Genomic DNA, 12,977 nt, shown 5'->3' with positions numbered 1-12,977 from the left:
ATCCATTATTGAAGGGGTCGTATCATAAAGGATTTTCTTTTCTTTCCTGAGGTCCATTTACTGTACTGTTAGTCTAGGTTTCTTGCATTAAAAACATTTGTAATTTAGTTTTTCATAACTATTCTCCACCTTTGAATTGTACTACTGTGCCTGTATTAATGTCATTGTAAACAGCCTCTTTGCATATGAAATGAGTAACAGAGTTCAAAAGCCATTCCTTTGTCTGAGACCTATTTTTGGGGGTGCTTTTTTTATTATTTTTTTATATCTTTTTAAATTACATACGACATATCACACTATACTGACAAAGCTAAGAATTGTCAAATTAAACATTTCTGTTTCTTTTTTGCTCTTAATAATATGGAAGCTGTTTCCGCCACAGAATAAAACATTTAAAACTGCATTGCGAGTTTATATCTCGCAATTCTGACTTTATTTCTCAGAATTGCAAGATACTGTATAAAGTCAGAATTGCGTGAAATAAAGTCGCAATTGTGAGATAAAAATTCTCAATTATTTTTTAAAATGTTTTATTCTGTGGCGGAAACAGCTTCCATATTATTAAGAGCAAAAAGAAACTTTGCGAGATATAAAGTCAGATTTGCGTGTAATAAAGTCGCAATTGCGTGTTATAAAGTCAGAATTGCGAGATATTATGTCAGAATTGCGTGAAATAAAGTCACAATTGCGTGTTATAAAGTCAGAATTGCGTGAAATAAAGTCGCAATTGCGTCTTATAAAGTCACAATTCTGACTTTTTATTTTATTTTATTTTTTTATCTTTTTTATTTTTCACTCTGTGGCGGAAACAAGCTTCCATACAGTAAGCCTCCAGTTAGCACCATGGATCTGACATTAAGGAAGGTAGATATGATTCTGCAGGTGGATGGGATGGGTCTTCTGAAGGAGAGGGTGTTTTGATGGAGTGAGGTGTGCTGTTAATGCATTTGCTTTTCTGACTTAAGACATCCAAGTATTTTTAAAACTTAGTTTTTATAAATGTTTATTTGATACTGAAACTAGTACATGTACTATGCTTTCATAATAAATAATCAAACTCTTTTCATTCGAATTGTCAAGAAAAATGTAATGTAATATGACCCCATATAATAGCATCTGTAGAGAAAGCTGCATCCATCAACTCAAAGATTGTCCTTCCCGTCCTACGCTATATATCCATTAGCATTGCATAGTTCACATTCTTCTCTGTGCTGAATTAAATGGAGAACAAAGTGATATCTGTCAAAGAACAGGTAAATTAGCATAATTAAGCCAAATTAAGGCAGTGCATTATGCAGAAATGTTCCTCCCTTGTAAGTTGAGTGAGGTTGTTCTATTCTGTGGTTTGAAGTGTATAGGATTATGTATCGCGTGTATTAAAGCTTCTTCATGAATCTGACTAATGTGTTATTAAAACTGCAGAGGCTAATGTAGAAAAATAGGCCATTCTCAGGAAGAGAGTGGTCACTTAACCCTGGGTTCCCTCGATATTTCCTGATGGAAGGCAAATTCAATAGAGGAGCAGTGAGTCACTCAATGTCCGTTTCTAATGCAAGTGCTCTTGTCATGTAGAACACTGATTCGGCCCTCCTGCCCTGCATCAGCTACCCAGCGTTCGCCGTGGATGATGATGCTCTATATTCCCAGACTCTGGACAAGATAGTCCGCAAACTGAAGGGCAAGTATGGCTTCAAGCGCTTCTTACGGGACGGCTACAGAACGACCAATGAAGACAAGAACCGCAGGCACTACAAACCTGCTGAGATGAAGGTGAGTGTGGTTAGTATATCAGCTGAAATGAAAAAGAAATAGAAGGAAAGGAAAGGGAAAATGAAAAGAGTCTTTTCCCCCATATTTGGGATGAGTTATGACTAGCCTCAGGTTTAGCCCTTTTATTTGAGAAACAGAGATTTTGCTATAAAGGTTAGCGACAGATCTAATAAATGGCACTGAGGCGCATCTTTTAATCTGGTGCAGATTTGTTTATTTATTCATCTCTCAGGAAAATACGAGGGCTGTGGGTAAATCCAATTTGATTGGGTTGGACCGTGAGGATATTAGGTCCAGAATTAGCTGGAAACACATTGTGCCTGAATCTGAAATCTGAAAGGGGGAGATTTAACCCGCAGCTATCATCACATCAGCTGCCAGAGCTGACCTCCCACAAGTAGAAGGAAATGAGAAGTAAAAGAAGAAAAGGACTCTTAGTCAGGCCAAATGCTCCATCAATAAAGTACATTAACCCGATTACTTAATTCACCCAAACAAGAAAGTACCATGGTATTCTCATGTGTTGTAGGCTGTGAAACTATGGCTGCACCAAGCTATTCCTTTATGTTCACTATCATTCAAAAGGTTGGGGTCAGTAAGTTATTTATTTGTTTGTTTACGTATTTTTAATTCAATTAATAGTTTCATTATTATTTCAAATAAATGCTTTTCATTTTAACTTTTTTTCATGAAGGTTTTCTCAAAAATATTAAGCAGGACAACCATTTTCAACATTGATAAATTACAGGAATGAATTACATTTAAATAAAAATGAACAATGGCAATTCCAGAAAATTTGGGACATTTTATAAAATGCAATAAAATCAAGACGCTGGGTGTTAATTCTCTTAAACTTTTATTGAACTTACACAAGTACAAAGAGAAATGTTTTCACTGGCCACATTAATTGTATTTTATAAATATAAACACATTTTGATTTTGATAGCTGCAACACACTCCAAAAAAGTTGGGACAGAGGCAAAATAAAAGTGAAAAGATTACAGAATATCCAAGTTAAACTGTTTTGAAATAGTCCACGATTTGCAGGTGAATTTGTTATAGGTGAGGGTGTCGTGTTTGGGTTTAAAAGGAGCATCCACTAAAGCCTCAGTCGTTGCAAGCAACGATGGATCATGGTATGGTGGTGCATAATTGCAAACGGCATGGGTGACTTGCATACAGTATGTGTGAAGGTACCAATGATGTGAAAGCGTATATTGGGATTGCACAGAGACATATTGCCATCAAGATGACATCTTTCCTTGGAAGCAAGACAATAGCAGGCCTCATTCTGCACCTTTCTAAAACAGTGGTTTCTAGACACTCTACACCGTAGAAGGGATGTGCTTGACTAACATCCCTGTTGTCCAGATCTGTCTCTTATTGAAAATATATGACGCATCATGAAGAGGAGAATCAGACAACGATGACCAGAGACTGTTGAGCAACTGTCTTGTATCTGGCGAGATTGACCAAAAATGCCACTTGTTGCAGCCATCAATTACAATTAAGTTGGTCAGTGAAAACATTGAAAATCTTTCCTTTGTATTTTTGTCATTTAAAAAAAAGAGTCTTGCAGAGAAATGCAGATCTTATTTTAAACTGCAATATTTCACAATATTACAGTTTTTACTGATACATTTATTAAAGCTTGGTGAGCATAAGAGACTGAATATAATTGTTTTTAAATAAATATTACCGACCCCAAACTTTTGCAAAACAGTGGTGTACTTTTGTAAAAAAAAGAAAAGAAAAACTTGCTTAAACAAGTTGGTTTGCTGGAGAGGTCTCAACACCTCTCAAAAAATCAGCCTGTCATGTTCAGACAAATACAAACTCTTCTGCCTGGTTGGGGTTTCCATTCTGTTGGACCCTTAACTAAGTTATGATGACAGAGGATTTCAAGCCTGAATGTCTCATAGTGACTGAATTTCCTCTGGTGAATGATATAGTCTCACTAAGTAATTGTAGTAAGTGAAGCCAAAGACCCATGAGACTCCTTCTGTTTACTGTGAGTAGGCCTCAATGTCTGACTCTTTCCCACCCAGGAGACATTTATTTAATCTCTCTCTCTCTCTCTCTCTCTCTCTCTCTCTCTCTCTCTCTCTCTCTCTCTCTCTCTCTCTCTCTCTCTCTCTCTCTCTCTCTCTCTCTCTCTCTCTCTCTCTCTCTCTCTCTCTCTCTCTCTCTCTCCCCCCCCCCTCTCCCCCTCTCCCTCTCCCTCTCCCTCTCCCTCTCCCTCTCCCTCTCCCTCCCTCCCTCCCTCTCTCTAAGAAACCATGTATAGTCTTGAAAAATGGTCCTTTAAATCAAATGATTTTAAACTGTTAGTTAGAAAGTAGATTAATTTAGTTGTTTTAGAAAGCGTCTATACAAGTAACCCTATTTTTGTCCTGAAACAGCTTTTATGTGATATGCCAATGATGCGAGACCAGTCCAATTAACAGCCTTTATTTCATTACATCCTAATCTCTCACTCTTATCTCCTAATACCACAGCAATTGTCTTGCGAGATTGCTAGCAGAGATAGAGAAGTCTTAATTACATTTGGGAAAGGTTGAGAGACATTTTGTTCCCTGTCAGCCATCAAAGCGTGCTTTAGATTTTGTACCTCTTAAGCAGCTCACAAGATTTCTTTTTCTAAAGACAGATCATTCGAATTGAGGTTGTCATATAATTGGCAGCGATGAAAAGAGGATCACGGAATTGTATTACGAACGTTTCATGTCATGAATATTGTGAATGCATGAGCTTTGAGTTTTAATTGCAGCCTGAAAAAGTGGGTTGCTAAATGTGATATGATTGAGCGGAATATAACAACATCAGAATGCTCAATGGGCACAACTATGCTCACACAAAATTGTTTGTTAATCCCTATTTATTTGGTTTGATATTGATACAAATGTTTCTGATGGATTACTCCCTTAGTAAACTCAATCTGCCCACACATGTGCACATGTAGCCCTAATTTTAAAATCCCTGTTTGAGAGGAAAGGCTTTCATTTTAACACGGCATCTGTAGGCACTTAAATGTTGACTTATACTTCTAAATGAATTTGATAAAACAAGCTGCAGTCACATAATTTGAATTAATTATTGCATTTTCACACTCACAAACCATCTCTACATCTGAGTTGATTTTAATTTCAAACCCAAGTGATTCATGGCTCTGCTCTTGGGAAACAGAGACGGAGCACTATGGCTTTTTAATGGAGTTTCTGCTTGACTGCTATACTTTACTTCAACATAATTGTTTTCTGTTTTCCTGAACTATCGTAACTGGAAAACAGAGGTTGTCTGGCATTTCCTCTCAATGTTTTGAAGGGCTTCTATATTATATATCTGCATTTTGCTGCAGGTAACACATTGCAGTCAAAGTCAGTCAAATTACAGGTTGTGTGGCACTCCAAATGTACGATTCATTTAATCTTGTGGGATTTACTTTTGTTTTGTTTGCTCATTTTATTTGTACAATTTTATTGCATATTGCACACAGGCAGATTGAGGAATTCATGTACATATTTACATTGTACAGTTAACAATAACAGGTTTGAACAGTAATCATGTTCTTGAATAATTGCATGATTTGTTTAAGTAATGACTCCTCATGCATCACGTCTTATTCTCTGCCCTATGATTGTTTTTCAGCTCTTTGATGGGATTGAGTGCGAGTTTCCCATTTTTTTCATCTATATGATGATTGACGGTAAGATTCATGGATAATAAATTGTAGGTTCGGTAGGCTCTATAATAATATATTGTATTGTATTGTGCATATAATAGCATGGTTTATGTTTCACTGAAAAAAAAAATCCTGTTAAATTTACAGTAAACAAATGGCAGCTGTATTGTCAGATATTGCATATTGGTGCCTGTGTATTTAGCAATGTAAAACTGTAAATTTCATTAGGTGATGTAACGTTAATATACCAGTCTACTTTAAGTACCAAATCCTGCTTTTGTACTAATAATCACCGCCACATGATAAATCACAGTTCATTGTAAGTTGCCTGTCCATAAAACATGGCCATTACTCGTGTATAAATGGCACACATGACACAAAACAATGCAATAAACATTCATTTAAGATCACTCAAAACTCCCTAATGTACATTACTGACAGTGACATGTAGAAAGAAGAATATTTTTTTTACTGTTTTTCACCATAAATATGGTAGTTCATAGTTTTTCTTTGCAAAAGCCATCAATTGGACAGTATTTTACATTGCAATTATGTATAATTCTGTCGCTTGTTTACACTATTTTTCTATAGAACGTTTTTAGACTGTTGATTGTAAATGCTGAGCTTCCTGAAATCAGCCCCTGTATAATTGTCCCGTCTCTGACCAGTATTACCTGGAGGATGGGGATGGGGTGTTTTGTCATTTTCTCTTTTGTTGACTTTTTGTTCAGGTGTGTTTAGAGGAAATCCTGCCCAAGTCAAAGAGTACGAGGAACTTCTACAGGCTGTCATCTTCCAGTCTTTTGAGGGTAACTTCTGGACACGCACACACACACACACACACGCACACACATGCATACGCGCATCTTTTAGGACATACTGCCAAAGCATGTCACGTTGTGATGGACTCTGCTTGCCTGCCACTGTCCTCCAGCCGCTGCCAATGACTGTTATTTTCCCATTACTCTTTATTAGAGTGGTCCTTTCGTATTCATCTCTCCCTCGCTGCGTGATTTCCTTAGACGCGTCTCAGTCAAGTGCACAACAGAGGAGATGCTCATTATTTAAACAGACCAGAACACCGTCGATTCCCCACAGGCAGACAAAAAAACAACTCTCATGCTGTCTGACAGTTCTTCAGACCAGCTTCAGAAGTATAACCACAATAAGCAACGTATTACCTAGTTCAGCTCTTTTCATTTGCTTACAGTGGGCCTCACCAATATAGATGGCTTACTTGGCTTAGTCGACTTAATTATACTTGTCAGAGAAAAGGTGAATTTACAGCTAGGCTGGATTGTGCTGACAGATTTTTTTCTGCATGGATTTATCTTTTCATCTTTTTTTACATATTTATTAAGTAAATAGTCTTTTGCAATATCTAAATAACAGAACTGACATCCAATATGAATAGCAATAACATTAGTAATTTTTCTGAGAAAAATCACGCAAGCAAGTTGTACTGCTGTTGAACTGAATATGTTTTACATTCCATGCAAATTGGCCAGTTAATGCTTTTATTTCTTCTCTGGCAAACAAATAAAGTTCCATTTCTGTTACTATACACTACTGTTCAAAAAGTTTGTGGTTTAAAATAACAGTTTTCTATGTTAATATATATTCAAATGTAATTTATTCCTGTGATGGCAAAGCTGAATTTTCAGCATCATTACTCCAAGCTTTAGTGTCACATGATCCTTCAGAAATCATTCTAATATGATGATTTTCTGCTCAAGAAACAATTCGTATTATTATCAATGTTGAAAACCACTTCATATCTTTGTGGACATCTTTGTTTTTCAGGATTCTTTGATGAATAGAAAGTTTAAAGAACAGCATTTATTTGAATGTAAATGTCCTTACTGTCAATACTTTTGATCAATTAAATCCATCATTGCTGAAAAACATTATGCATGCATTATTTTAGCACAGTTGGGATGCTGTATTGACCAGTCAGCATCCAACTGCACACCACAGAACTGTCTCATATATGTACAGAAGACACCCTGGGACTCTTTGAATTTAGTCTAATTTGATTCTCCGCAGGGCACGCTGTTATTCCCAAGTATTACTACGTGCCAGCAGACTTTGTAGAGGCTGAACAGAAGAAACATGGCAGCCAGAAGCGCTTCCCCAGCAACTCGGGGCGTGATGGGATGCTGTTCCTCTGGGGACAGGCCCTCTATAACATCGCTAAGCTGCTGGGTGAGTTTCAGATCCATCCAGAGCCCAGGGGTCAGGGCTGCTTCACACAACACAGACACGCACTAAGAGAGTTTACATAGATATTCTTTTATTTATTCATGCAGTGACTTTATGCCATTTGCTCATATTCCTCAAAAGGAAAGAGAGCCGAAACCACCGGGATCCCTCTGAAAGCCGTTGACAAAATGGTTTACGAACCAAACTAAATAATGAGACCATATTAATAGAGGTCAACAAATGTTTTTATGAATCACAGTGGTTGTGTGAAAAATTGTTAGCATTATTTATTCAACTTCATGTCCTTTCGGTGACTTGTGCACTATTTTTCAAGTCTTCTGAAGCCATTTTTGTGAGAAACCGACAGAAAACGGAAGTCATTATTCATTAATCTTCTCCTCCACCGTAGCTCTTGACTGATCGTGCCACATCAAGTTTGATTTTCTGCAAATAAATTCTAAGTCTAATAACGATCCCTATTAACTATTAACATGATTTCCCTCACAAAATATTGTATTTTCAGCAATGTTATTACCATGCTGCACACCCAGAGTGATTCATATTGTAAGCTATGAGTCATGTGTAAAATCCAGACCAGCAGAGATATTAGTAATCTATGCTAAGGGCTTGATTTTAAATCGAAAACCTTGTCTGGGTTAAAAATGCAGAGATTTGTTTTAAAAGCTTGTGTGAACTGAAAAACAGTAATTGGTTCCCGTTCTGTGTTTGCTGTTCAGTGGATGGTTTGATCAGCCCAAAGGACATCGACCCCATCCATCGCTATGTGCCCCGAGAGGATCAGAGGAACGTCAGCATGCGATACTCCAATCAGGTGAGCTGCGTCCCGTCTCTCTTCTCAGCCAACTACGCGAGTACTAAAATCTATCCAGTAAACACACATATGAATTTCCTGTGTATTTAATCTCTCTCAGAGCCTCATGCATAATTTGTTTTAGCCTTTTCTTCACATCTCCGTATCGGTCCCCTACAGCTGACTTGTTTTGCAGATCCATTCCTAGCAGATCTGTTAGTGCTGAGACAGATCACACTGTTCTTGATAAGAGAAACCTACGGACACCTGCTGTTTCATAGCTAGAACAGCACTCCCTCATCTGTCTCTATAAACAGTCTGCAGTATCGCTTTTTAATACAGCATCTGCTCATTCCAGTTTTGCTCTGGGTTTGTGTCGGAGCCCTGACAAAAAGTGGAACGGGTTCAAAAAGGCACATGCAAATTAAAAAACAAAAAATTTCATCAATGTAGCCTATCTAGTAAAAAGCACATTACAACTTTTTTTTAACACACAACCCTGCTGGTAAACCTGTTGATAATTATATTAAGTATACACTACCATTCAAAAGTTTGGCATTTACATTTACATTTATTTTTTACATTTATTCAGCTAGGATGTATTAAATTCAACAAATTTACGACCGTAAAGACATTTATATTGATTTCTATTTCAAATAAACACTGTTCTGTTGAAGTTTCTATCCATCAAAGAGTCCTGATAAAAAGGGTTTAAACAAAAATGGTTAGCAGCACAACTGTTTTCAACATTGATGATACTGTGTGTGTGTGTGTGTGTGTGTGTGTGTGTGTGTGTGTGTGTGTGTGTGTGTGTGTGTGTGTGTGTGTGTGTGTGTGTGTGTGTGTGTGTGTGTGTGTGTGTGTGTGTGTGTGTGTGTGTGTGTGTGTGTGAGAGAGAGAATCTGCGGTGTCAGCCCTGTTCTGTAAATGCTCACTGGTTTTGCTTCATGACTGTTAGATTAGAATTTTCATGTGATGTCTGACTGTGGCTGTTGGGAAGCAGCAGTCTTGTTACAAAGAAGGGGTGTTTATCATGGTCTTTATACACAACATAGCGCTTGCTAGTGAATGCAGACTTCATATAAGTACGTGAGGAACCAGGGAGCTTTCAGAAATGTCACTTCCTGTCAAAAACATCTGACACTTCTATTGTAGTGAGAATGGTGACTCATGCGTGCAATAAAAGCTAACAAAGAGGCTGAGATTAGTGCTGAGCGAGCTTCATTAGCATGTAAGCAAGTATGTATCTTATTTACATACCTGAAGTATTTTATATATATATACATATATATATACCACCAGACGACCGTACGCATACTATGAAAGTCGACTTGCGCCACAAGAATAATTTGTGACACAAGTATAACGTAGGATGTAGGAGTATCGTAAGCTTAGATGCCTCTTGCGGTTTAAACGAATAGGGCTGTGCAACAAACTGAAGCTCCTCTTCTATTATATAGAAATGTTTTGCTCTTTCCTCTGAGCTTCCACGTTCGTCATTACGCTGGGGTTAGTCTTTCACCGTAAATCGATGCGTACGGCCGTCTGTCGGAAGCTAGTGATTATAGTTTATTAAAGTTTTTAAATATGCATTTTACATGTTATGTTATATTACATAAACGCATTGAGTTGCTTCAGAAGGCCTTTATTAACCCCCCGGAGCCGTGTGGAGCACTTTTATCATGGATAGATGCACTTTTATGGACTTCAAAACAGAAACAGCCATTCACTGCCATTATAAAGCTTGGAAGAGCCAGGGCATTTTTTTATATAACTGATTGTATTCGTCTGAAAGAAGAATGTCATATAAACCTATGATGGCTTGAGGGTGAGTAAATCTTGGGCTAATTAAAATTTTTGGGTGATCTATCCCTTTAATTGTATATTGCCAGCAAAATCACCTCGCATAACCTCAGTCCTAGTTGAGATGTAGCTGTAATTTGACTAGTGTTGGCTTGGAAGTGCAAGTTTGTTTAATCAGAGGCGGTGTTTTATTCATGAGTGTTGCACCGCTGCATGGGATAGTGGGAGGAGCCATGCTGCTTTGAAGGAGGGCACTGCATATTGCACAGTAATGCGTAATGTGCTTGTCTCTTTGCTTTTGCATCAAAGGCTACACTGGCTAAGGGGCACGTTGCCGTGACTGCTGTTTATGTGATGTGTGCATGTGCAGCAGTATATGTTTGTGGATTGGATGTAGCCAAATGAAGTGTCAGTTTATGTTTGCCTATGTGTTACGGCCTGTCTTTGAGCACCTTTATGCAATATTTATGTGAGTACTCATGCACTACATGATTGAATATGATTGCCAGTTTGTGTTTATGCATAAGTTGTTCTCTCGTCCTCCTAACATCTCCCATACTTTGTCCCTAGTATGAAGGCAGATCTTCATTCTGAACCATGTCCTTGCTCAGAGATTAGACAGGCTTTTTTTTCCTGATTGATGGATGTACCCTCTTTCAACAAAGCACAGATGGAGCTCAGTTTAAATTTAGAAACGATTGTTCAGCAGAGCAGCCAAGGTGCAGGAAGCAGCCTCGTCTTTTTGCCTTTTAAACACAGAGAACAGCTTTTGAAATGCTTCCCTCGCTCACATACACAAGCTCAGGGAAAGAGGCCTGCTTAGCTTTGAAGGCGCTGTATTTCTCTGATTCACATTTAATTTGATGCATTAAGACAAATGTATTCCAGTTCAGTCCCATTGTTTTGTTGGCTGTTCTCAACTACTGAGTCTTTTAATGTGAAAACACAGGATGTTGCGGCGATATGTTTTATTGGAAGTGATTGTTTGGGGTTTTTAGTTTAGGACTATGGGGATTGGACGCAACTCGTTCCACATGAAATCTCCTGTCTGCATGTCTTTTTTTATTGGGCTGAGTCACTTCATAAACGCCCCGAGGGATTTCCAGAACACACCACAAATAAATACACTGCAAATGGTGAAGACATCAGTGGCCATACGGCATGGACATATGCAGATGTTCAAGGTTGTCTGTCTTGTCTGTCTATCCATCCATCCAGTCTGTCTGTCGCTGAAACTGTAGAGCACGGCACTAACACTGCCAAGGTCATGGGTTCAAAGCAAGGGCTGACAGAATGTGTATCTTGAATCCAATGTTAGTCACTTTGGATAAAAGCATCTTGTAATTGTATCTAGCATTCGTTTGTTCGTTCTTTCTTTAAATTTCAATTAATTCCATTTCCACTTGCATTCAAATTTAAATTGATATTCTGCATCCTATTGGCTAGAACTGGAATTTAAAAGACATTCTCTATTCAGTTCTAAATGAAGCACAAACCTGGAACATAAACATGCACACTTAATATGTTTCTTAAATTCATAATAGAAATCCATAGACGTGTATGCAAGTAGGTGCACATTTACACACATTCACACATCTCGCCTTTGATGGCGAACTAATTCACTCTGTACTTGTTGAGGCTGCTCTTCGTTGAAATTACTCGTTTTAAGTCCTGAAAATATTGATGGAACATTTCCAATGGCCATCACTACACTTGCATACACACCCACATGAACATATCGCTCTAAAGCACCTCAATTGGCTACCTTCATGCTGAGAGACACAAACAAAACACTTCACAGTGCAGGAGAGAACCATGATGGGTTGAAAATATTAAAGAGAGAGCGAAAGAAGGGCTGTACATTTGGGCAGGCAACATTCTGTAATTCTGTGCTGACGGCTTTGTGGAAACATATTTGTTGTTGGAGCTGAAAGTCTTTTCTCAAACGTCTTCGGAGTGGTGACAGATATGTTGTATGTTTATCACCGACAGCCAGCAGACGTGATGAATGTGGCAAGATATCATTTATGTGTCACTCACTCAGTTAGTATAACTCCAGACTTTATAGTATGAGAATCCAAAATGTTTGGAGTGTATTTCACTGGAAAATATCTTGGCATATACCTTTCCATGACATCTCAATGTCAATGTCAAGTAATGATGATCAAGCATTGTTCAGCAGCCAACTAGTCAAGACAAACAAAATGACGCTGTTATTAGGCTGTGAAATCTAAACACGCTAAGGCTTTTTAAGAGTATAGTCCAAAGAGTAGCCCAAGTTTTGTCCTAAGTGGTTTGGGGAAGAAAAAGTTCAGACTTCTTAATAATCATAAATGAGTTCAATTGCGACAAACAGTAATGCTATCTATCAGGATGTGCACTTTAGCACTTTGATTGACATGACAAATGAAATCATTAGAATCGGATGCAGTTGAAGGCCTGTTTACACCAAGATGAATATTATGTGTGAATGTTGGTGTGATAAGCATTTTCATTTGAATGTTAAAGGGTTTAGTTCACCCAAAAATGAAAATGATCCCATAATTTACTCAACCTAAAGCCAACCTAGATGTATTTGACTTTCTTCTTTCAGCCTAACACAATCGGAAAAAATATATCCTGGCTCTTCCCAGCTTTATAATGGGAGTGAATGGTAACTGAGGTTTTGAAGTTGAAAAAAGTGCATTCATCCATCATAAAAGTTTTCCA

The 12,977-nt window shown here is 37.9% G+C and overlaps 1 protein-coding gene across 3 annotated transcripts in view; it reads left to right on the top strand.

Annotated features, from left to right (window-relative positions):
* The window catches only part of phkb (phosphorylase kinase, beta), a 66,996-nt gene that overhangs the window by 28,107 nt on the left and 25,912 nt on the right, over positions 1-12,977 (top strand). For all 3 annotated transcript variants that reach the window (XM_079594246.1, XM_079594247.1, XM_079594248.1), the window contains 5 exons: positions 1,573-1,770; positions 5,419-5,476; positions 6,184-6,261; positions 7,499-7,657; positions 8,392-8,486. In XM_079594246.1, coding sequence (XP_079450372.1) covers positions 1,573-1,770; positions 5,419-5,476; positions 6,184-6,261; positions 7,499-7,657; positions 8,392-8,486 — 588 coding nt within the window. The remainder of the gene's footprint in view (positions 1-1,572; positions 1,771-5,418; positions 5,477-6,183; positions 6,262-7,498; positions 7,658-8,391; positions 8,487-12,977) is intronic.

Source organism: Phoxinus phoxinus (genome assembly GCF_949152265.1).
Source record: "Phoxinus phoxinus genome assembly, chromosome: 2".
NCBI lineage: Eukaryota > Metazoa > Chordata > Actinopteri > Cypriniformes > Leuciscidae > Phoxinus > Phoxinus phoxinus.
The sequence above is the reverse complement of the archived record's forward strand: the minus strand, read 5'-3'. Positions and strand labels throughout refer to the sequence as shown.